Source organism: Leptonychotes weddellii, chromosome 16 (genome assembly GCF_054177405.1).
Source record: "Leptonychotes weddellii isolate Sample4059 chromosome 16, ASM5417740v2, whole genome shotgun sequence".
NCBI classification, from domain to species: Eukaryota; Metazoa; Chordata; class Mammalia; order Carnivora; family Phocidae; genus Leptonychotes; species Leptonychotes weddellii.
In genome coordinates, this window is record NC_138384.1 from 24,601,063 (window position 1) to 24,622,703 (window position 21,641).

At 48.4% G+C, this 21,641-nt stretch overlaps 2 protein-coding genes across 3 annotated transcripts in view; one reads left to right on the top strand and one right to left on the bottom strand.

Annotated features, from left to right (window-relative positions):
- Positions 1-12,861, bottom strand: COQ9 (coenzyme Q9). Its single transcript, XM_006748570.3, has 9 exons — positions 12,745-12,861; positions 10,219-10,387; positions 8,749-8,884; positions 4,899-5,041; positions 4,527-4,611; positions 2,918-3,022; positions 1,391-1,546; positions 1,014-1,067; positions 1-692 (listed from the first exon to the last, which is right to left on the bottom strand). Exons 1-9 carry the CDS (start codon positions 12,815-12,817, stop codon positions 657-659), a joined length of 957 nt encoding a protein of 318 aa, XP_006748633.2. The 5' UTR covers positions 12,818-12,861; the 3' UTR covers positions 1-656.
- CIAPIN1 (cytokine induced apoptosis inhibitor 1) overlaps positions 12,843-21,641 on the top strand; it is a 16,434-nt gene continuing 7,635 nt past the window's right edge. The window contains exons 1-5 of one of the 2 annotated variants that reach the window (XM_031019597.2): positions 12,898-12,974; positions 14,705-14,871; positions 17,896-18,078; positions 18,893-19,045; positions 20,343-20,419. In XM_031019597.2, the coding sequence (XP_030875457.1) occupies positions 17,922-18,078; positions 18,893-19,045; positions 20,343-20,419 (387 nt within the window). In that variant the 5' untranslated portion in view covers positions 12,898-12,974; positions 14,705-14,871; positions 17,896-17,921. Of the gene's footprint in view, positions 12,975-14,704; positions 14,872-17,895; positions 18,079-18,892; positions 19,046-20,342; positions 20,420-21,641 lie in introns of both variants that reach the window. The other variant, XM_006748569.3, reaches the window with a different exon arrangement.

The following is a 21,641-nucleotide window of genomic DNA, read 5'->3' on the forward strand; positions in this document are numbered from 1 at the left end:
AACGGCTTCAAACATATTTATTACTATTTTTACCCTCTAAAGCTCACTCCTAGCCCTGCCACACGTGCTGGTGTAACACGACAAAGGGCCTGGGTTCCCGCCTCTGGCCAGGCTGAGCACCGCTGTCTGGAGGCACCAGTCTCAGGTGAGGCAGCTTTCTGAAGGGTCCCAGGTGCAGTATCTCAGGACACCAGGGTGGGGGGGTGGTGTGAGGAACACCTGTGGGCACAAGTCGAGCCATGCCGGGGGTGGGCAGCCACCTTGTAATGGCTCCACACCCTGACTCTCATTTGGGAGCCCCAGAGAACACTTTAGGAAGGTTAAGACGTGATCAAGGCATCCGTGAGACCATGACAGGGACGTGCTGGGTTTCTGTGGCTCGATGGCTTGGATGAGAGCTTCATTTTTCAATCACACAGCTGCAACGCAGAAAGGCATCAGGAGGCCTGGCCTGGTATTTGGAACTGAAGAGGTAGCCCGATTGCAGGCTACAGCTGTATCAAGTGCCCTTTGGTTTCCAGGTGGCTGTCGTAGTGACTAAGGAGTCCTTCAGCGTTTTCTCATTAACACCCTGGACGGCACTTCATATTTTTCAAAGCCCTTTCAATGTACCTGCAGCTCTTCTTCTGGGCACTCTAGCTCACACCCTGTCCCGCTCACCGGCGCTGGTTTAGACCTGTCAAGTTCTTGAGCTGATAAAGGGAAGAAAAGGGAATGATGAGGCCTTGCCCTGTCCCTAGGACTCCAATGGGAAAGATTGGGATTTTCAAGGTGGCAGGCACAGCTAAGACCCACAGATCTGACATGCCAGGGGCCTGGGAGTCAGCCATACTTTTTAATGGCAGCAAAAAAAAGAGGTGGGGAATTCAGGATCAGAGACTGGGACTGAACCACTATCAGTCTTATTAGTAGCTTTCCGGTTTAAGGCTTTTGGGATCCTCGACACATGCTGTAAGGATCACAGGGCAGGAGTGGAATGGGAGGAGGGCAGGGATGAGCGGGGCAGTACTCACCGTCACTGCTGCACCCATGAGTCCCTGCACCAGTGCCTCTCCAGTGGACTTTACCTAGAAGGAGTCAAGGTCAGGTTCTCTTAAGCCCCCAACACAAGCTCAAAGGTGAAACAGGCAGGACAAATCGGGAGGGGGGGGCGGCTCATGAGGACCCTGTGGACTGGAGGAAGAGCCTATGGACACAACCACAAATGACCCAAGTGTGGCTCTTAGGGAAGGGCTGGTATGTGGAAGAGCCAGCCAGACTCCCTCCCTGGGCAGGCCCTCAGGACTGTCCTCTGAGGCCAAAGGGGAGCAAGAAGACAGGAGACCAGCTGTGGCTTGAGGAGGGTGGTGTGTCTAATGAGGCAGCTTCCCAAAGGGCTAGCCCCAACTACCTTCTTGGCAGTGTGGCCCATGTTCATTGCGTCATTAATCCGGTTTTCCAGGAAGCGCCAAGTGTCCTCAAAGTCTGGAGAGGAGTCCTGCATCATCACCAGCTCTGTCGTGTTGTAGATGCCAGCCAGCACAGCTCGGCGGGTATACCAGTTAAACTGCAAAGAAACCCACCCAGGAAGATGGGTCACCACTACTGCTGTGGACTGGGGGAAGTCTGGGTTGGTTCCTACCCAAAGCCACGGGCACACATGGGCTCCCTCCTGATCTCTTCTTTCCTCCAAAGATACATTTGTCCCCCCCTGGATAACAGTACTGTTCTCAAACTTGGCTGCACGTCAAAATTACCTGGGAGATTAAAATGCAAGCTCCTGGGCCCAACCTCTTAGAGCTTAGAGTCAGGGGGTCTGAAGAAAGTGCAAGGAATCTGGATGTCTGTTAAGCATCCCCAGTGATTTTGTTACATCCAGTCCATTTTGAAACTGCTGGTGAAAAGACCAAGTCTTAGGCCACCTAAATTCCAGAGAGGCTCTATGGTCAGCCAGTTACGAGCACACTGTGGTGTGTTCATCAGTCATGTGAGGGTGGAGACAGCACCATGGACAGATCAGAACACCTGGGCCGAGCTGAGGGTTCCGGTCCCTCGGCCACTCGGGCTGGCCCAGCAAACTGCTCTTTGGAGCACTAGCTCAGCTGCTTCGTGTTTTATTCCTTTAATTTCTCAGCTTTCTAATTTCATTTTGTCACCAGCTCTGTTGGTGACTGTACTCCCACACGGGGGAAGCTTACTGAAGTCCTTTGTTAGAACTGTGTCAGGAGCATCTCTTTGCCTCCCCAGCCTGGATTCCACAAAGCACCATCACAAATTAATTTCTTTTATGAAGGTATACTTTTTATTTTTTAATTTCCTGCCAGAAATATGATAGCATTAACAAGTCAGATTCTTTCCTGGTGCCTGTTTAAAGGCTTATTGATCTCTTAGCAAAGCAGGCCAAAGTGGGCTGGGGGGAGGGAGTTCCTTTTCAAAGCAACTGGTGGCTCCATGGCATTCTTTTTTTTTTTTTTTAAAGCAGGCTCCATGCCCAGCATGGAGCTTGAACTCATGACCCTGAGATCAAGACCCAAGGTGAAATCAAGAGTCGGACACGTAACCAACTGAGCTATCCAGGGGCCCCCCTTTTTTTAAATCAGTCTCATGAAAACCACACACTGAAAAAGCCCACTGCAGAATCTGAATCTTAGGAGACTGAGGAGAAAAATGCTTATAAAATGGCAGCCCAGTCACCACTAGAGGTCAGAGGGAACAACTGCTTATTTGTGGCTAGGGTGCTGGCCCTCGAGTGAGGACCTGGCTCCCACTGTGGCTTGTTGAGGGACCTTCCCCACCCCTAGCCTCTCCTTCCCATGACAGGAATGGCACTGCAGGCCCCCTGAAGGGATCTGTGATCAAAGAACTTTCACAACCTTCCCGAAGAAATGCCTAACCCACGCCTTTTCCGGTATCCTGTGGGTATGCAGAAAGCACTCACGTCAGTGGACTGGTCCCCAGCGTAGTGCCACATGTCATCCACCATACTGGCGATCAGGCTGAGGCTGGATGGGATGTTGTGAGGGAGCATGAGGATGCTGAGGGCCTGAGGAGAGAAGGACGGAGAAATAGGTACCACACACAGAAATAACAGCGCACGGGTGGGACGGCGACTCACCCCTCCGTGGAGGTGTGTAAAAGGGCCTGCCCAACTCTCCTGCTGAGACCCACCATCTCCACCTGGCTGGGGTGAGCTCCTGGCAGCTGACAATGCCGGCTACAGCTGATGGGAGCCAGGGGCAGATCCTACCCTCAGCTGGCTCACTCAGCTTCTCCATCCCCAGCATGTGGACTTGGGAAGGCGGGCACCCAGAGGGTCTAGCTGTCTTTCTAACAGCACTGAGAGCAAGGATGGGGGAGTGCATCCCGTTCTGTAACATGGAGGAAGAGGCAGAGATGGGAGGAAGGTTGGGGGTGGTTTCTAAGTCCAAATCCCAGGCCATTCCCAGGGCCCAGCAGCATTCCTGCCCTCGATGCCCCATCGCAGCCTCCCTGGTGTTTTACTTAACTCAAGTTGGTTTCTGGTACCTGAAACCAAAAATCCTTCAACCCATACAAGCAATGGCACCACCCAGAGCTTTTCCTTAGCAGACATAACTCCTGAGAGGATAAGGTCTTGCCACTTTGCCAACTCAAAAATCCACTGGCTGTGGCCTGTGGGAGCTGGTCAGAGGCCCTGAATTGGCTGGAAAGCTTTCTCTTATTGAAGGAGCCCAGAAGAAAAACGTGCTGAATCAGAAGGCAGTTGGGGCCCAATACACGCACTTCCACTGCTTTAACTGCAAGGTGGAATGAGTCCAGGCCAGAGGTCTGAAGATCAAGTGTGGCAGGCACAGGCAGGGGACAGGGGACGGGACTTCGCTCACTGTACTCCCTCCACACGCAGCCCGGGCTCAGGCCCAGGTGTTCCAGTGCCTGTCCCCTGACTGACTGACAGTACACGCTCAGTGGTATCCCAGTGGGTGGGGGACATGTGATGGTCTTGGCTGTCCTCTCACTCCTGATGTGCTTGGACTCCACTTTCTTAACTAAGAGAATAGCCCACATGGTGACATGCTTGGAAACCGGAAAAAGGAAGCTTCCAAAAAGGGGATAAAAAGCCCTTGGAACGAATACTCCGATTCTCAAGCACCACGTGGACAACTGGCAAAGCCATCCCACTCCTCAGACATCTACAACACCTCAGGCCTGTTACTGGCGACAGCCAAGAAACTCCTCTCGTTTTCTAATCTCCGTCACGGATTCCTCCTCACTGAAGACCTGGTGGCAGACTTGGGCCACCGGGACTCAACACGAATGTGACCTAGTTCCCCGGGCCACTCGCCTTTCTAGGAACTGAGACCCAGGTGGCTCTGTTCCTCCCACTGGCATGCCCCAGTTTATGCTCCCGAGCTCTACCGAGTGCACTAAGAATCCCAGAATCCCCGGGTCTGTGCAGATTAACGACCTAAGTTCTGCAGAATGTGCAAGGTCCTCTGATGGCTAGGCACTGAGAACTAAGACCATGAATAATACATTGTTGCTCTGGGGCCTAGATATGGACTCTGTACCCGGGGCCAGTGCTCAATGTACGGGATCAGCATTCTCAGTCTGGTTTCCACTGCGTCCCTCAGGAACTGGTCTGTCTTCCTCTTCCTGGAAGATGGAAAAGAAAACAGTGTGTCTCCGGGTCAAAGGCATGGGCTCGGTGCTACACCGCTTACTCGGCTCTAGGGAACGGGGCGGGGGGCGCCCACCAGCTCCTGATGCTGGCCCGTCACAGACAGGCAGCTGTGTTCCAGGCCCATCCAAGCGGCAGGGCTGCTCCATGCTCCTCTCTTTTGGCTCTGCTGGGATCGGCCTCCTGGGGCACTTGGTGGGGCCTGACCCCCCTTACCCCGATCCTTAGCTGCCACCCTGAGCAATAATGCCACAGGACTTACTCTGCCTGGCCCAGCTGTACCAGCTTCTGCTCCTCTTCCAGCACGTGAGTGAGCTGAGCGTTGCACTGGGTCACAAAATGCAGTATCAGCTCACTGCCGTCGTCCCCAAACATGCCGGCTGCCGCACTGGACAGACCCAGAGACTACAAAAGGAGAGAGGAAAACGGGGCGTGGTACACAGCTGTAGTGGACCGGTACTGCCTGCTCCTCACTAGGGCCTGCTTTTCTAGCAGCAGCAGATTGATTCTTTATGGCCTAACCCTACTCTGCATTCCTGGTCCCTGTGGTTTGGGTGAAGCTGACCGCCAGTCCATACTCCATCAAGCCCCCTGGTGTACTGTAAAGCATGAGGCCCAGGCTTGGATAACTGGAGTTCACAGTGACTAGCTCAGGGACCTGCCCAGGGCCCAATCCAGGCCCTAAGAGGCCGCCTCTGGGCTTCTGCTGGTACTGATGGGAAGAAGTGCTCCCTTTTCACTGGCGCTGCTGAACCGTTTTTAGTCCTGCATGGGAAGCCCCTGCTGAGAATGAAGCCCACAGAGAGGAAAGCAAAGCAGACAGGATGAAGAGACGATCCCCAACAGCACAATCTAAGAACACTGTGCCAGAAGTACTTCCAGACTTTTGTTATTAAATGAGCCCGAACACTCCCTTTCCTGCTTGAGCCAGTTAGAATTGAGCTCTGACACTCGTAACCCAAAGTCCTAATATAAAAAAGAGGGCTGGGAAGAGCACTCAGCTCTTTCTCACCAATTCACTTAACCTAAATCTCCTGGAAATTAGGCCTCTCAGTTATAAAAAAAAAAAAACAAAACCAAAGAACATTTTTCTTAATGAGTTGTTAAGAAGTTAACAAAGCCACGAAGATCCTCGGCTATCCCTGATATACAGCAACCACTGAGCATCTACGAGAGGCAGAACCCTGACAGCACCAAGGACAGAGGGCAGAGAAGGAACAAAAAAATGATTAACCCTAATCCCCAGTACTGGGAGCGGAGACAGTCCCTCTGTTTACACAGCCTTTCCAGAGGGCAATTTGGCAGGCTTCACAACAGCCGTGCAGCGGCATCAGTACTGACAGGGACTGGATGCTCACGGTGTCAGGCACTCGGCTAAGCACACGACACACACGATCTCACTGCAGCCTCCCAGCAACTCCAGCTGCCGGGCGTTATCCTCACCCACATTTTACAGACAAGGAAACTGAGGCTCAGAGCTCTTCACCAACAGGCTATACCGCTTCTACTATGTGTCTAACAAGACCCTCAAAAACACACTTGGGCGCCTGGCTGGCTCAGTGGGTAGAGCATGCGACTCTTGATCCTGGGGTGGTGGATTCAAGCTCCCCGCTGGGTGGAGAGATTACTTAAACAAATATCTAAATATATATACGCACACACGTATATCCACATACACTCTCTGGACTACGTAGTGAGTCAGTGTCTCAGCCCCAAGGCTGCCCTCAGCTTCGTGACGCAGGGGCTGTAGCCCCACCAGCCCGGCGGCTCCAGGTTAGGCTCTGCAGATCGACTGGGTGGTGGGTGGTCAGAGGGAGACCGCGAGGCTGGAGGGGGAGGCAGGGACTTGCCCCTTCCTGTCGCCTTCCCGTCCGCTAGCGGCTCCTGTGGGCACCTCCCCCGCCGCGCTTCCTCACCACCTTCTTCAGCGTGGCCCCCGCGGGATCTGGGGTTCCAGCCAACCACCACCCACCCCTGCCCCCAGAGACCCTCTCTCCAAGCTCAGAGACAGCAGTGCCAGCGGAGTAGGCTTGAGTTCTGCCTCCACAGGGGCTCTCCTTCAAGCTTCTCGTTTTAACAATTCCACTTTTCCCCTCTGTCCCCTGAGCCCTGGAGATGGGAGCCACTTCCTGCAGCGGCAGCCTCCATAACACCCTAAAGGGTTCTTCTTATGCTGCCAGTGGCCCAGTTATCAACGTTCCACCTAGCTCACCATTCTTTGTATCAAATTCTCTCTATCTGAATAACTGGCATAGTCTCTGTCCCCTGACGAATACGCGCCCCGAAGTAGCAACTCCACTTCTCCAAATGCACTTAAATGTGTTGTACAAATGGGTTTAGAACACTAAAAAATTGGGAACAACCCAAATGTTTATCAGTTGAGGTGAAGTAAACACAACGGCTACTATGCAGCCCTATAAATGAAGAGATACAGAGTGAAAAAGACCAGTTACCCAGAGAATAATTCAGTGTTTTTCCACACAGTCCTGGTACATTGCTGTCCTCTACTTGTTCCACCGCTTCCTGGAATGGTTCCTTCGAACGTTCTTTGCCACACTCAACTCTTTGTCTCCTCCGACCCTTTCCTAACTTCAGGTTCACGAGACAACCACTCCTACTTCACAGAGAACAGAAGCTGTCCCCCTGGAACTCCCTCAATATTCTAGAAACTAAACCTGCAGCTGTCTTCTCCAACCTCACCCCTAGTACACCTACGACAGTCCTCCCACTTATGTTCTGGATCTCCTAGTTCTTGCCTTCACGGGACTTTGCACTTTTGATTTTGCCACTTTCTCTTGTACCTTTACCTCACCCTCGTTTCTGGGTTCTTCTGGCCGATGTTCAAACATGCTCATCCTTCCACCTCGTTCTCCCTGCAAGCTTGGGATGGGAGAAGTGAATCCAGAGTTCCTTTGCTCTCTGTTCTCACAGAGCTCTCGCAGGTCAGTATCTGGCTCTGCTTGACAATTCTGTATGCCACGGCCTCAGGACGAGCCTGCGGCTTAATCTAAAGCAGCCATCTGTTCCTGGGCAGGAGGAATGTACTGAGAAGAATCAGGTGTCTCCCTGATGGTCTCCTCAATGATGCTCTTTTTCTTTTGGTACAAAATGGTCGTTTTATTAAAGCATGGGGACAGGGCCCATGGGCAGGAAGAGCTGCCACCAATGGTGCCTTCTTAGAGTTTTCAAACATCAGATTTCATCAGTTCAAAGATGCACCTATTTTACCATTTTTTTTTATTTTAAAGATTTTATTTATTTATTTGAGACAGAGAGCATGAGAGGGAGGAGGGTCAGAGGGAGAAGCAGACTCCCTGCCGAGCAGGGAGCCCGAGGTGGGACTCGATCCAGGGACTCCGGGATCATGACCTGAGCCGAAGGCAGTCGCCCAACCGACTGAGCCACCCAGGCGCCCTTATCATTTTTTTTTTAAGATTTTTATTTGGAAGTGATCTCAACACCCAACGTGGGGCTCAAACTCACAACCCCAAGATCAAGAGTCACATGTTCTGCCAACTGAGCCAGCCAGGTGCCCTATTTTTTTTTTTAAGATTTATTTCTTTGAGGGGGAGGCAGAGGGAGGGGCAAAGGGAGAGGAAGAGAATCTCAAGCAGACTCCTGGCTCAGCGGGGAGCCCAACTCAGGGCTCAATCTCACGACCCTCATCATGACCTGACCCGAAACCAACAGTCGGGTGCTTAACCGACTGAGCCACCCAGGTGCCCCCCATTTTTTCAATTTAAACAGTGTGAATTATGCCATTGACTGCATGTCCTAATTTAATAGGTAACTTTTCTTTTTTAGTGACGCATAACATAATGGTGCTTCTTACAACCACTGCCATCTTCGAGTCAATGAAATGTGGTAGTTGTGATCATCAGCAATGCTTGCCTAATGGGGTGCCTTTAGAACCTAGCTCGCAAGAACCAACTCCATGGTATGATCTTTCTATACTAAAAAATAAAGCCATCTCACCCTACTGGGGAAAAAACAACCTCCCCCCCAACCTGCCGCCATGGAAAATCCTGTAGCAGTGAGGGGCTCGAAGCTGGGCTGTCTGCTCTGGCTAATCCCGGTCAGGCTGCCCCGCCCCCGCCCTGTCCCATACACACCTGGGCTCCTTCTGCAATGGCCTCTGCTGTCCACCCGTGGGCAGGCACGAAGCCCAGCGCTGCCGTCAGGATGCGGTGCTGCAGCTGCTCCTCACTCTCATGGTCCTCCTCCTCCTCACCACCCTGATCTGTGTACCTGAGACCCACACGGAACAGAGACGCGGTGACGGAGCCCAGCACACCTCTCACTGCTGCTGCCTGACAGGCCAAAGGTGCCTGACCAGAACCCAGAGGCTCGGTGCCTCCGGCCAGCACACTCTGGGAAGGCATTTACTTTTGTGCCAGTATCGCTATTTCCACGCCGACGGGGCAAAAATGATGTCATCTTTCTCCTCTCATACAGTCACTGAGAGAAGGGATCCAGTGAGCGAGGAGGCCATGACAGGGGAAGGCAAATGCTCCCACAGCACTCTGGATCTCTCCGTTTATAGCCCTTAGCACACTGTTCCTTTATCTGTATTTGTACCAAATGATAACTCCAGGGCCTGGCACAAAGTAGATCCTAAAAACGTATTTGCTGAATTGAAAAGTATTTTAATCAGGACACCAGAAAAATGACAGGAACACCCTAATTTCAGAGCTAGAGGAACTTCTCAGTGGCAGGGTTAAGAAAAAAAAAACATATAATGGAAATGTAAACTATTATCCCCTTCTTAGACAGCAATTTGGCCCCACATACGTAACAAAATGCTAAATGTGCACATCCTTTGATTCAGTGCTCTCAATGCTGAGAGATAATCCCATTATTTTTTTTTAACCAGTGAAGGAAATCTAAATATTCATCAATAAAAGATAGGTTAAATAAATTTTAATACTGACAAATTTTAGGGGCACCTGGGTGGCTCAGTCGTTAAGCAGCTGCCTTCAGCTCAGGTCATGATCCCAGGGTCCTGGGATTGAGCCCCACATCGGGCTCCCTGCTCCGCGGGAAGCCTGCTTCTCCCTCTCCCACTCCCCCTGCTTGTGTTCCTGCTCTCGCTATCTCTCTCTGTCAAATAAATAAAATTAAAAAAAAAAAAATACTGCCAAATTTTAATACTGCCATTCTGCTGGGATATTATGCCAACCATTACAATCATACAGACTGTGAAAACATTAAAAATGTATTGTTGAGTGAAAAAGTAGGTTCTGGAATGTCATGTATAGTATAATTATTATATATACATTTATACATGGAATATACTTAGAAAAACATCTAAAAGGATAGTCACAAAATGTTGCAGTTATTTCTGGGTTTGTGATTCCTGGTCATTTTTGTTTTATTTTTCTGAACTTCTTTGTATTGTTTAGATATTTTAGAATGAACAGGCACAATTTTCAAAAAAACCCATAGATTCGTTTCACGGATAGCCTTGAAAATGACAGAAGGTGAAAAGGGGGATAAAAAGAAGAGAGGAAGGAGAGATAGGACAGACATACCCAAGCATGCAAAATGGCCCGAAACAGATGAATGGGAGTTCTGGGGCATACCTGGGGGGTGAACGAGAAGATTCTGGATTGGGTTCTTCTGCCTCATGTGTCTCAGAATGTTGCTGAGAAAAAGATGGGGGACATTGTTGCTTCTGCTCATCTGAAGACTTTAGCTGCATGGCTGAAGCATGGAAGGCACGTGACACCACAGCTGATTGGCAACGGGACACTGAAACAAAAACTGGTCTGGTCAGTCAGGGACACTTACCAGAGAAGACTCTTTGAAACCCAGAATGGTGTGAGGGATGGGGGTAGGAAAAGCAGGGCTGAGTCTCCTCCAGAGCCACTTATCCAACTGTTGAGTCCCAGACAAAAATTTGGGGTAAGTTGGCAACCTTGTGATATGATGTGGTGGCAAAAGCATGAGCCAGGTAACAGAAGACCTGGTTTCTAGGCCTGCTGCTTTCGTTTGTTAACTGTGTTAATGGACAAACCACTTCACCTCAATGAGCATGATTTTTAAATATGCAAATTAAGAGTAACAATCTGTTTGCTCAATGGGAGTGTTGTGAAGCCCAATCAAAAAGTGAAAGTGACCTGAAAATGTTACAGATTTATATCATAGCAAGAGCACTGGACTAGAAATTAGAAGGTCCAAGTACTGACTCCCATAGTGTTTATATGTAGTGTCTTCAGATGGATCACGCAGGGCTCGAACTCACGACCCTGAGATCAAGACCTGGGCTGAGGGCACCTGGGTGGCTCAGTTGGTTAAGTGTCTGCCTTCGGCTCAGGTCATGATCCCAGGGTCCTGGGACTGAGTGCCACATTGGACTCTCTGCTCAGCGGGGAGTCTGCTTCTCCCTCTCACTCTCCCTCTGTGTTCTCCCTCTCTCTTTCTAAAATAAATAAATAAAACCTTAAGAAAAAAAAAAAAAGACCTGAGCTGAGATCGAGTTGGATGCTTAACCGACTGAGCCACCCAGGTGCCCGTTATAAAAAAATTCATACAAGTTGAAAGAACTATGGCATGAACACCAGTTTATCTACCACCTAGGTTCTACAGATCTATCACACTCTTCATTCATCAGTCCAGCTTATTTTTTTTTAATCCAGCTTATTTTTGATGCATTTGTTGCAGTCCTCAGTATTCTTCCCCTCTATACATTCTGGCATGTATACCATTAACTAGAGTTCAATATTTATTTACTGTTCTTTCATTGAGGTGACAGTTATATACAATGAAATGCACAAATCTTAACTGTGCCAATTCTGAGATTTGATAAAGGTATACACTTGCATAATCTGAACTTCTATCTAGAGAATATTATCACACCACAAAGTTCCCTCATGCTCTTTCCCAATCACTCCCTACTTACACTGCTCTGAAATTTTCACCCTAGTTTAACCTGTCCTAGAATTTCATCTAATTAGAATCATACACTATATCCTTTTTGTGTAAAACTTTTTTTGCACAGTCTTTTTTAGACGGATTAGTTTTGTGGAAACTGTCTTTTATTGCTGAGTAATATTCCATTAAGAAACACTACTCTGTTGAACACCTGGGTTGTTTCAGCCTTGTCTATCATGAATAAAGTTGCTATAAATATACTTCTGCAGAACTTTTGGTGGACATATGCTTTCATTTCTCTTGGGTAAATACCTACGTGGCTTTGCTGGGTCATAGGCATTACTTTAACTAAACATATGTAGTTTGGAGTTTTGTATAAAAACAACAAAAGGACACTGTTTTTTTTTAATCTATGGACTAACTCAGGGAACAATGATCTTAAAAGAAATGCAAAACAGTATGTGTAAAAATATCAATATTTTACTATTTGTAAAAAAAAAAAAGGAATACTCATAAAACTTTGAAAAGGAGGGAGAGGTCCCAAAGCACAACTGTGGAACCACTAAGGATTGCAAAAGATTTCTGATGAAATACAGGAAATTATTTCATTAATTATATATTTATGTTAATGCGTCAATGTGTTCCTTCTATTTATGGATGGTGACACTGGTTTTTCCATTTACAGTAGCAACATAAAGTAACCTCTTCTAAAGTAGACATCTATAGTTTTAAGAACTCGGATGTACAAACGAAGATACAGACTCTGTGTGGGAATAATCAAAGAATTACTGAAGTGGTGAGGGAATAACCGATTTAGGAAACAATGGACTAGGAGCTCTCTGCAGCTGTTTCCAACTCCGTCCCCCGAGCGGCCCTGCCCAGGGACTTGGCAACAGAGTTATTAAAAGACTGGGTCCGGGTCTACCAGTCTGCAACTGCCCAGCTGTGTGACCTTGGGCACACACAGCCCTCTCTGAGGCCTTGTTAACTTCGCTAAATGGGAGTAACAGGCCCTGCTCCGCTACTCTTTGCCCCTCGCAGCTCGAGAATGGGGGCGGAATCAGCCGGGCGGCCCCTTCGAGTCCATGACGCCGGCGGCTCCGCGCCGATGCCCTTCACATCACCTTGCTCGCGGGCCGCCACGACGACCGGAATCTTCCGCCCCGCACCCAGCCCAGTCGGCTTCGTGCCCCCTCCCTCCCCCTCCCCGCTCCCCGGCTCGGCTGCCCCCTCACCGGGCAGGCACCGTAGGTGCAGAAGCCTCCAGCCCGCCCGACCGAGCGCGCCGGACATCGCCGCTGCCGCCATCTTGGAAGCGGGCACGCCTACGACTGTGACGCGACGGGCGGGGCTCGGCAAGGCCACTTCCGCCCTGCCGCGCTCCCGCAGCCTCCTCTTCTCGCGAGAGGCGCGAGGTGCGAAGCCGGCGGCACCGGAGAAGCCGGGAGCGAGCCCCGGGAGGCAGGTGAGCGTTGTGTGCGTGCGGCCCAGGAGCCCGATCTCCCCAACCGTCCCACCCTTGTCCCTAGAGCCTCTTGTTTTCTATTCCCAGTCTTGTCCCGCGGTGGGCACCGAACCGTGACCACCTCTCTGGGGAGCACGGCGGGCTTTTGCCTGGGGAAGCCGGTGTAGGGGACCGGCCGGCCCTGCGTGTCCAGGGCTCCTGGCGCTGTGGCTTCTTGCGCTTCCCGGGCTGCTTCGTCTCCCACGCTGCCGGAATAGATCTGAAGCCCCGGAGACGGTTCGCTGAGGGGGTAGAGAGCCTTGATGACCGGGGTCTAAGATCCGCTTCTGCTAATAGCCAGCCGTTGTGACCTTGGGCCTCAACGAGGCCCTTGAGTTTATTGAGTCCCTTGTCTCAAACACTGGGGGAGCTGAAGTCTCGGTCTTTGGGGGTACCTGAACCCCCCCCAGATTGTAATTTTGAGCCAGTGACTTGCCAGAACCTCCAAAGTGTGGAGTTGGTGGTGTTAAATAACAAACATTTAACCGCGTAACTTTTAAAGATCTAGGTGGCTGTATTGAACTATTCATGAATTGGGCAGCATCCCATCTAAGTAGAGAGGAGGTCCAAAGAGCTACAGTGAAAAGGGTTTTTTTAAAAAGCAGAGGAGGTGAGACAGGGAAGTCATAAGGGGAGAAAAGGATTATTTCAGGCAAGGTCACCTTCCTTTGGGGGACAGATGGGGTCTATTAGGCAGTTTACCTTACTAATGCTGACCAGAAAAGTCCAGACTGACCCCATAAGATTAAATTCCTGGAGAAGGTTGAAAGTGCAGTGAGGTTAGGTATTAGTTTCTGTTTGGTGATGAAGTGGGCTTAACACAAGTGACTCCATTTTGGGCCTGTTTGCTTCTTTTAATAGTTTAATTGAAAATTTCCCGAACTTGCCAGATCAAAAGAACCATCTAGGATTTGTAGGTGATTTGTAGGATCTGAAGTTTGAGAAAGGCTGGTGTTCATTCTGACATTGAGTGCTAATCTCTGAGTGACTCAGGGAGGTCATGGACTAGGCACTAAACTGAAGTGTAAAGGCAGAGTGCCTCATTGTGATATCTGTCATCAGGGAAGACTTCATATTAATAGGGAGAACTAAGTGATTTTGGGATTAGGGATAACTGATGGCAGGAGCTAAGCATGTCATTCCGTAAATTTTGTGTTTGCAGTTAGACCCTTGTCTTTGTATCTGTTTTGCACAACCCTTATCAACTCTATAGCCTTTTCAAAACATCTTGCCCTCTCCTACCTCCGTGTGGGGGAAGCCCTCCTAAGCCAAAACTACTCCCCAAATGTTAAAATTCCAGATCCACATCTCTGGATTTCATTAAAACACTACTGATCTGTCCATGAGGTTTTGTTTTCTGAGTTCTGTCCACCCATCTTCAAATGAGCCTTTCGTGTGGAAATTCTAGGTCTAGGGTATCCTTCCTGAAACTCCCAATTCTTGACACACACACCTAATTGCCTAGAGACAGTCTTCCATTTCTTTACCTTTGAGTTTCTTGTTTCCTTGTTGACTATCACCTTTTTTCCTATGTGTGCGTGTGTGCTTGCTTCAGTCAGTTCATTACATTTAAAATTTCCCTTTCTGATAAGGGTCAGGATTCTCAGAATTTTTTTATGTACCTGACTCAAAAAGATTTGATCCTTGGTTTGAACTGATAACCAAACTTCAGTCTTTTTTTTTTTTTTTAGTTTTGGCCCCCTTCATCCTTAAGAGGAGCCAGATGCCTCAAGATTTGATGTTTATTGGGTACCTTTGAAATAAACAAGTGCATCTCCAGAAGATATTTGCAGACCTCTGCTTTCCCATGGGCGCGTGTGTACAGCAGTGAGCGCCAGCGAGGTGGTTGACAAACAAGGTCCATGACGTGACAATGACTTCTTCAACCCCACCTCTTTTTAGATATGAAACTAGGCTCTGAGTCACACTTCTGAGTATGTCAGCTCAGGCGCCAGACATTTTTTTCCTTCTAGTTTTTTAAAAAGACAGATTGCCAACAACATAAAACTCTGACGATGAACAGTATCATCCTTTGGCTTTTAGATACCTAGAAGAATGTCGTCTCCCGTTTTATTTGGAAAATGCTGACCGAGAGTGGTGGCTTGTGTCTGTGTTTTGAGGGTTAATGTTTAATAAGTGCATTTGATGAGTTCCCTCTTGCCGGAGAAGATTAGTTTGGGGGGGATATGGAACACAAGTCATTTTACATTCTTTGAATGTACTGACACGGTCCCACGGGAGCAGTGTCTACGATGTCATAAAGTGCAGCTGTTGTACTGTGTAATTCTAACAATGAAAAGGAAGCTTCACATCTCTCCCTAGGGAGTCCTCAGTAGGCATGGCTGAGGAGAAAGAATATGTTTTATAGGGACTCTTTGAAGCAAAGGCAAATAAACTGGCCACCAAGAACTAAGAGTTCCCTTAGAACATTATTTCGTTGAGCACCGTGTGCCAGGCCCTGCTGAGTGCTTTGCATATTTTTATCTCCTCATTTACTTTTTTTTTTATAAAGATTTTATTCATTTATTTGAGAGAGAGAATGAGATAGAGAGAGCATGAGAGTGGGGAGGGTCAGAGGGAGAAGCAGACTCCCTGCCGAGCAGGGAGCCTGATGTGGGACTCGATCCCGGGACTCCAGGATCATGACCTGAGCCGAAGGCAGTCGCTTAACCAACTGAGCCACCCAGGCACCCTCCTCATTTACTTTTTACAGCAGCCTGGCGAAACATTATTATTCCTACTTCATTGATAAGAGAAGCGAGAGGCTTATAACTGACCTGTGGTCATGGAGCTCCTAAGTAGACAATCCAGTGGTAGACAGAACCCCAGTTCATCTGCGTGCATTAAAACTGCCTCCATTAAGGTTGCCAGAAAGGTCTAGACACCTGGCATTTTATTTTTCTGTGGCCTACAAGTAACCTTTTGCTCCTCCTTTCTTTCATGATGGTTTTTCTGTGAGTACAGTGCAAGGTTGTAGTTGGCGGTGGTGGACAGGGAGCTTGTCCCTTTCTATTGTCCCAGGGGAGAACCTCTGCCAGTATCGTTCTAGAAACAGGTCCTTTATTTCTTATAACTTAATGCCCAGCAATCCATATTCCTGTCTTCCCTGACTGGTTCTTAAATGGGACATTGATCCCAAGTTGCTTACCTTAAAGATTGGCGGGAGTTCTTCCTTAACATCATAGGAGAGTTAAAAGCTTAAAAGTTTCAGTTCTTGATTGTGTGCTTTTTAAGGCTTTAAAAACAATGCAGTGACTAAGGAATCTTGCTTATCTGATAACACTTGGTATCCTTTCCCTGGGGCTTGCATTCAGGTCAGGATAATAAAGAGTGGGCATTCCATGCGGAAGCAAATAGATAGGGTGCCTGGTTAAGCGTCTGCCTTCAGTTCAGGTCCTGATCCAGGGTCCTGGGATCGAGTCCCACGTCGGGCTCCCTGCTTGGGAGCCCGCTTCTCCCTCTGCCTCTGCCTCTCTCTGTCTGTCTCTCATGAATAAATAAAATCTTAAAAAAAAAAAAAAAAAGCAAATAGATCAAAGGCATGATTGAAGCAAAAATGCGGAGGTTTTTCATAGAACAAGGAGGGATTCACTTTGGAGAGGTGGGAGATACAGACGGAGCAGATCATGGAGGACCTGATTCCAGAAGAATGAGCTTTGGTTTCTCTCTAGAAAGGAAGCGTCTTTAGGAACTGGATGACAGAATCAAAGTACTGTGGTATTTAAGGATGGCTGGCTAACTTGGCTGTGTTTTTTAGGCAGAGGAGCCAGTCATTTGAAGTGAATATTTTTGAAGAAGGAAGGGGGTAACAGACATGGCTTAAATTCAGTCCCAGAGTGTCTGTGGTGGCATCCTTGTGACCGAGTTAGCAACTTCTGCAGAAGAAAGCAGTGTTCAGCACGAGACTGAGCCATGCTTGACCCGTCTACCGTGGCTTCTGCCTTTATGCCATTTATTAGAGCTGTTTTAAGTCGGGAACTTGATGGCATTAATGTTGAAGAAAGAAAGTAAGAGCTAAGTAGAATGCTATCGCCTGACCTAACTGCATCATGAGCACATTCTATACTCCTCCCTGTCTCAAGTGGAAGAGAAAGTTGACCCATGGTGCTGGCGGTGGGCGGGGGATCTCCAGAGGTTAAAAGCATGGGCTTTACAGCCCCATGGATTTGGACTCAAATTCCAGGTCTTGCTTTATCCCACGTTTACTAGTTGTGTGACCCGGCAAAGTCAATGGCTTCAGTTTTCTGTCTGTAAAATGGGAATAATAACCGAGTTTAAGGTTGTGCCGAGGTTCAGCTGGGATAATGTATGCAAGGTGCTTTGAACAGCCTGGGTAATAGTAAATGTGACAGGAGGTCATGGTAAGGACTATTGATCATTGCAGATTCAATGGGATTGAGTTTTCGTATTTTGCTGAAAGGGAAAATAATCATTATTCAAGTGGCCAAATTTAAATATGTTGTCTCTTTTTTGAAAAAACATTAAGCTCGTTATGTCTGCCAGTTTATTTGCCGCCTTTGCTGAGTCATACTTTTGCCTAATTAATGTCCTGTATGTTTTATATTGTGCTCAAGCTGAGTTGTCCCAAATCAAAGCAGAAATAATCTTTGTGCCTTCAACCTCCTTACTTGACTGCCAAGTCCAGACTCTCATCAAGGAAGCAGCCTGCCTCATTTGGAAATGTTGGGGTTATGAATCCTTGAGATAATAATGGGTTCATATTTCAGTCTCTCTAGCGTCTACAGGAAGATGTTCTTATGTGGTCAGCATGCCGTGGTAGGAGGTGGGAATGAGGTGGTGATTCTAATCGAATTTGCTGGTACCTCAGGGATTGAATTGTGCTTTTGTCTCTGCTCAGTCCTGACTCTCCTCTGGCCTGTAGGTTTTAGGTCCATCAGCACGGCAGGAATGGCAGATTATGGGATCTCAGCTGGCCAGTTTGTGGCTGTGGTCTGGGATAAGTCATCCCCCGTGGAGGCTCTGAAAGATCTGGTGGATAAGCTTCGAACGTTAACCGGCAATGAGGGCCGGGTGTCTGTGGAAAACATCAACCAGCTGTTGCAATGTAAGTACCTACCCACGTTGTCTTTATACGGCTGCGGGGCTTGATGGGAGTGCAAGGACTGTGGTTCCTTGATATCTGAATTTTTGTTCCGGGTGGCACACGATGGCAGTGGGCGGTCACCCTGTTGTCTTTCAGTTGAGATACGGTACACTTAAGAGTGTAGTTGATTTATATAAGTACGTTGTTTCTTATTAGATATCCCACGTTTTTTTAAAGACTTTATTTATTTGAAAGACCAAAAGACAGAGCGCGAGCAGAGGGAGAAGCAGACTCCCCGCCGAGCAGGGAGCCCAATGCGGGGCTCGATCCCAGGACCCCGGGATCATGACCTGAGCCGAAGGCAGACGCTTAACCAACTGAGCCACCCAGGCGCCCAGATATTCTACATTTTTTTAAAAAGCTTACTCTTCAGCTTCCTTTTTTGCTTCTTTTTCTGAACATGTAAAAGGATATTAAGTTAACAAGGCCAAGGGAGAACAGCAGCTTCACTGCGCTCCTGCTACTAATGGTGCCGTAACAGCATTTGCTGGACAGGTAGCTGTTCATCAGGGGTCTTGGGGGGCTGGGCAGATTGCCGATTAGAATCTTCCTTCTTGGGCGCCTGGGTGGCTCAGTCGGTTGGGCGACTGCCTTCGGCTCAGGTCATGCCTGGAGTCCCGGGATTGAGTCCCGCATCGGGCTCCCTGCTCGGCGGGGGGTCTGCTTCTCCCTCTGACCCTCCTCCCTCTCATGTGCTCTCTCTCTCTCATTTTCTCTGTCTCAAATAAAAATAAATAAAATCTTTAAAAAAAAAAAGAATCTTCCTTCTTTTCAGCTGCCCACAAAGAATCTAGCTTTGACATTATTTTGTCGGGTGTAATTCCTGGAAGTACTGCTCTGCACAGCGCTGAGATTTTGGCTGAGATGGCCCGGATCCTGCGGCCTGGTGGAAGTCTTTTTCTGAGAGAGCCAGTAGAGACCGCTGTAGGTAAGGAAATCCTCATCTGGAAGACCAGAATTTAACAGCCTTGAATCTTTAGGTATGCAGGGGCTGTCATTCGGAGGTCCTTCTCCTTGGTGTAAAAATCTGAAGCAATGCATGTGAGGGAACTGTGATCTTTGACCGACCCAGTAGGTAGTAAAATAGAAGGAGACTGCCTAGTGGAAAATGGCTGGGTCCTTTAACGGGTTGAATGGTTAAACTGTTGTACATCTGTACCATGGAAAACTTCGTAACGATAAAAAGGAATAAGCCACTCACTGGTGCAATAACTTGGATCATGCCGAGCAGAAAACAGCCAGTCCCAAAAGGATGCATGCTACATGATACTGTTCATATAACATTCTTGGAATAACAAAGTTCTAGGGATGGGGGCCAGACTGATGATTGCCAGGCGTTCGGTATAGGAGGCAGGGGATGTGTGAGGCTGGAAAGGGGTGGCAGGAGGGTTCCTTGTGACTGTGGGCGTGCTCACAGGCCCCCGCGCGTGTGCGCACACACACAAGTGCCCGTGAAACCGGTGAGACCTGGGTAGCTCTGCGGACCCTTGGTGACCATTCCCTGGGGGGAAGGAGGCGAAGCATCCTTTTTTTCTTTTCTTTTTTTTTTTTTTTTAACTCCCTACGTATCTATAGTGATTTCAAAATAAAAAGTTAGAAAATAACGACTGGAAGTCTGGGAGTGATGAATCGTAATTATCGACTCATGTGAAGCTAAGGGTGGGATCCAGGAAACGAAAACCTCTCTTTTTGGCTCGGTGGTGGGTGAAGCTGCCAAAGAGCCGTGCAGTTCTGAACTTGTAACCTTTCCCATCCGTATGTGAGGATTGATTTGTAAATACAGTCAGAGAATGAAAGTATTTTGGAATGCGTAAAGGTGGATGTGTGGAGATACAAGCTTGTGACATTGACAGTGGACACCAGCGTTCTGTGTTGGGCGCGTAGGCCGTGGGCGGCTGCACACCCCCCCTCTTTGTCAGAACCCCGCAGAGAGAACACCCATGTGCTTTACAGTTAGTTCCTCAGCCTCCTTCTCACTCAGTGTTCAGCAGCCCTGGGAAGGTCCTTCCAAGAAGCCAAGGGTGATACGGAACAATAACAATGGAATTGTTATATGATCCTTAAGGGCTTGGGTAAGAGCACTTTGAACAACCAAAGGGATTTGTCAAATTAAAATACCATCGCCGTTGCTGTCTTATGGCTGCCTGCCCCAAATAGGATGGAGCCGTTATGCTATTTCCTGGTTTGACCCATAAAGCCACTAATTGGGGTTTTCCTCTTGGCAGTTAACAATAGCAAAGTGAGGACGACCTCTAAGCTGTGTTCGGCCCTGACTCTTTCCGGCCTCGTGGAAGTGAAAGAGGTATGTCGGTCGACCACCTTCTTTGCTGGGATTTGAAAGCCTGGGTGACCCCACCCAGGATCTCTGTCAGTCGATCTGGAGAGAATCAGAGGGGAGTAGCGCCCTGAAGGTGAGGTGTGCTATGTTTCGTGGGCTGGGAAGCAAGCTGGGAAGAGCTTTGTGTGGAGGATACGCGATGCCTCAAAGGACAGAACCTCTGGAACAACTCTCCTTGGAAGAGGCTCCTCACGGGCCCACGGGGCTGGGGGCACATTCTGGTCTCCGTACTGTGTAGTATTGCCACCCACGGTAGCCGGGAGAGGGCCACACAGGTCCCCTCATGACACAAATCCTAGGTTCAAGTGAAATGCGGGCACCTGAATCGTCCTGAGATACTTGGTGGATGCTGGAGTGTGTTGGGAGAGACTATCCCATTTCTGACAATTCAGTAAAAATATTTAGATTAAATAGAGGTGATTCTATTTCTATATCCTTCTTTGATGTTGAAATTTTCTTGTGTGAGAGGTAAGTGCGACACCTTTAAAATTGTTATACCACCGATTTGCAACATGACCTAGGGCCTTAGTTTCTTTATGCCGACTCTTTCTTGTTTTTCTTTTTCGTTTAGGGTTTTCTGTTTTTTTAAATCTCAATTAAGAGATGCTCATATAAATTCAATTAATACTGAACAGTATAGAAATAGAAAGTGACATTCCAGGCCTTTCTCACGCTTCCCTCCCTCAGAGGAAGTCACCAACACATTTTTTGTGTGTGGCTGCTCAGACCTTTTTATGTATTTATGCGTGTGTGTGTGTGAGAGAGAGAGAGGAAGAGAGAGATACTTTTTTAATGTAAATCAGGGCATATGCCTACATTATTCAACCACTAGTTTTTTCTCCCACCTTTAAACATCTTCCACATTTATCCACCTCAGCTCATTGCCCCTCACCCTTTTTTTTTTAAGATTTTATTTATTCATTTGAGAGAGAGACAGAGCACAAGCAGGGGGAGCTGCAGGCAGAGGGAGAGGGAGAAACAGGCTCCCCCACTGAGCCGGGAGCCCGATACGGGGCTTGATCCCAGGACCTGGAGATCATGACCTGAGCCGAAGGCAGACGCCCCGCCCCTCAGTCTTCTTAATGATGTAACAATATTGAGAGCTGTGGAGGGGCTATGATTGATTTAACCATTCCGTAATTGTTGGACACACAGGTGGCACTCCACCGTTTTTTTCTATCTTGGC

Coding starts and splice junctions, on each gene's coding strand:
- COQ9 (XM_006748570.3), bottom strand. CDS start 12,817: ATGGCGGCAGCGGCGATGTCCGGCGCGCTCGGTCGGGCGGGCTGGAGG. Junction 4,612..4,898: donor GTACAGCTGGGCCAGGCAGA/GTAAGTCCTGTG, acceptor TCCATCTTCCAG/GAAGAGGAAGACAGACCAGT. Junction 1,068..1,390: donor TGGGCCACACTGCCAAGAAG/GTAGTTGGGGCT, acceptor GACTCCTTCTAG/GTAAAGTCCACTGGAGAGGC.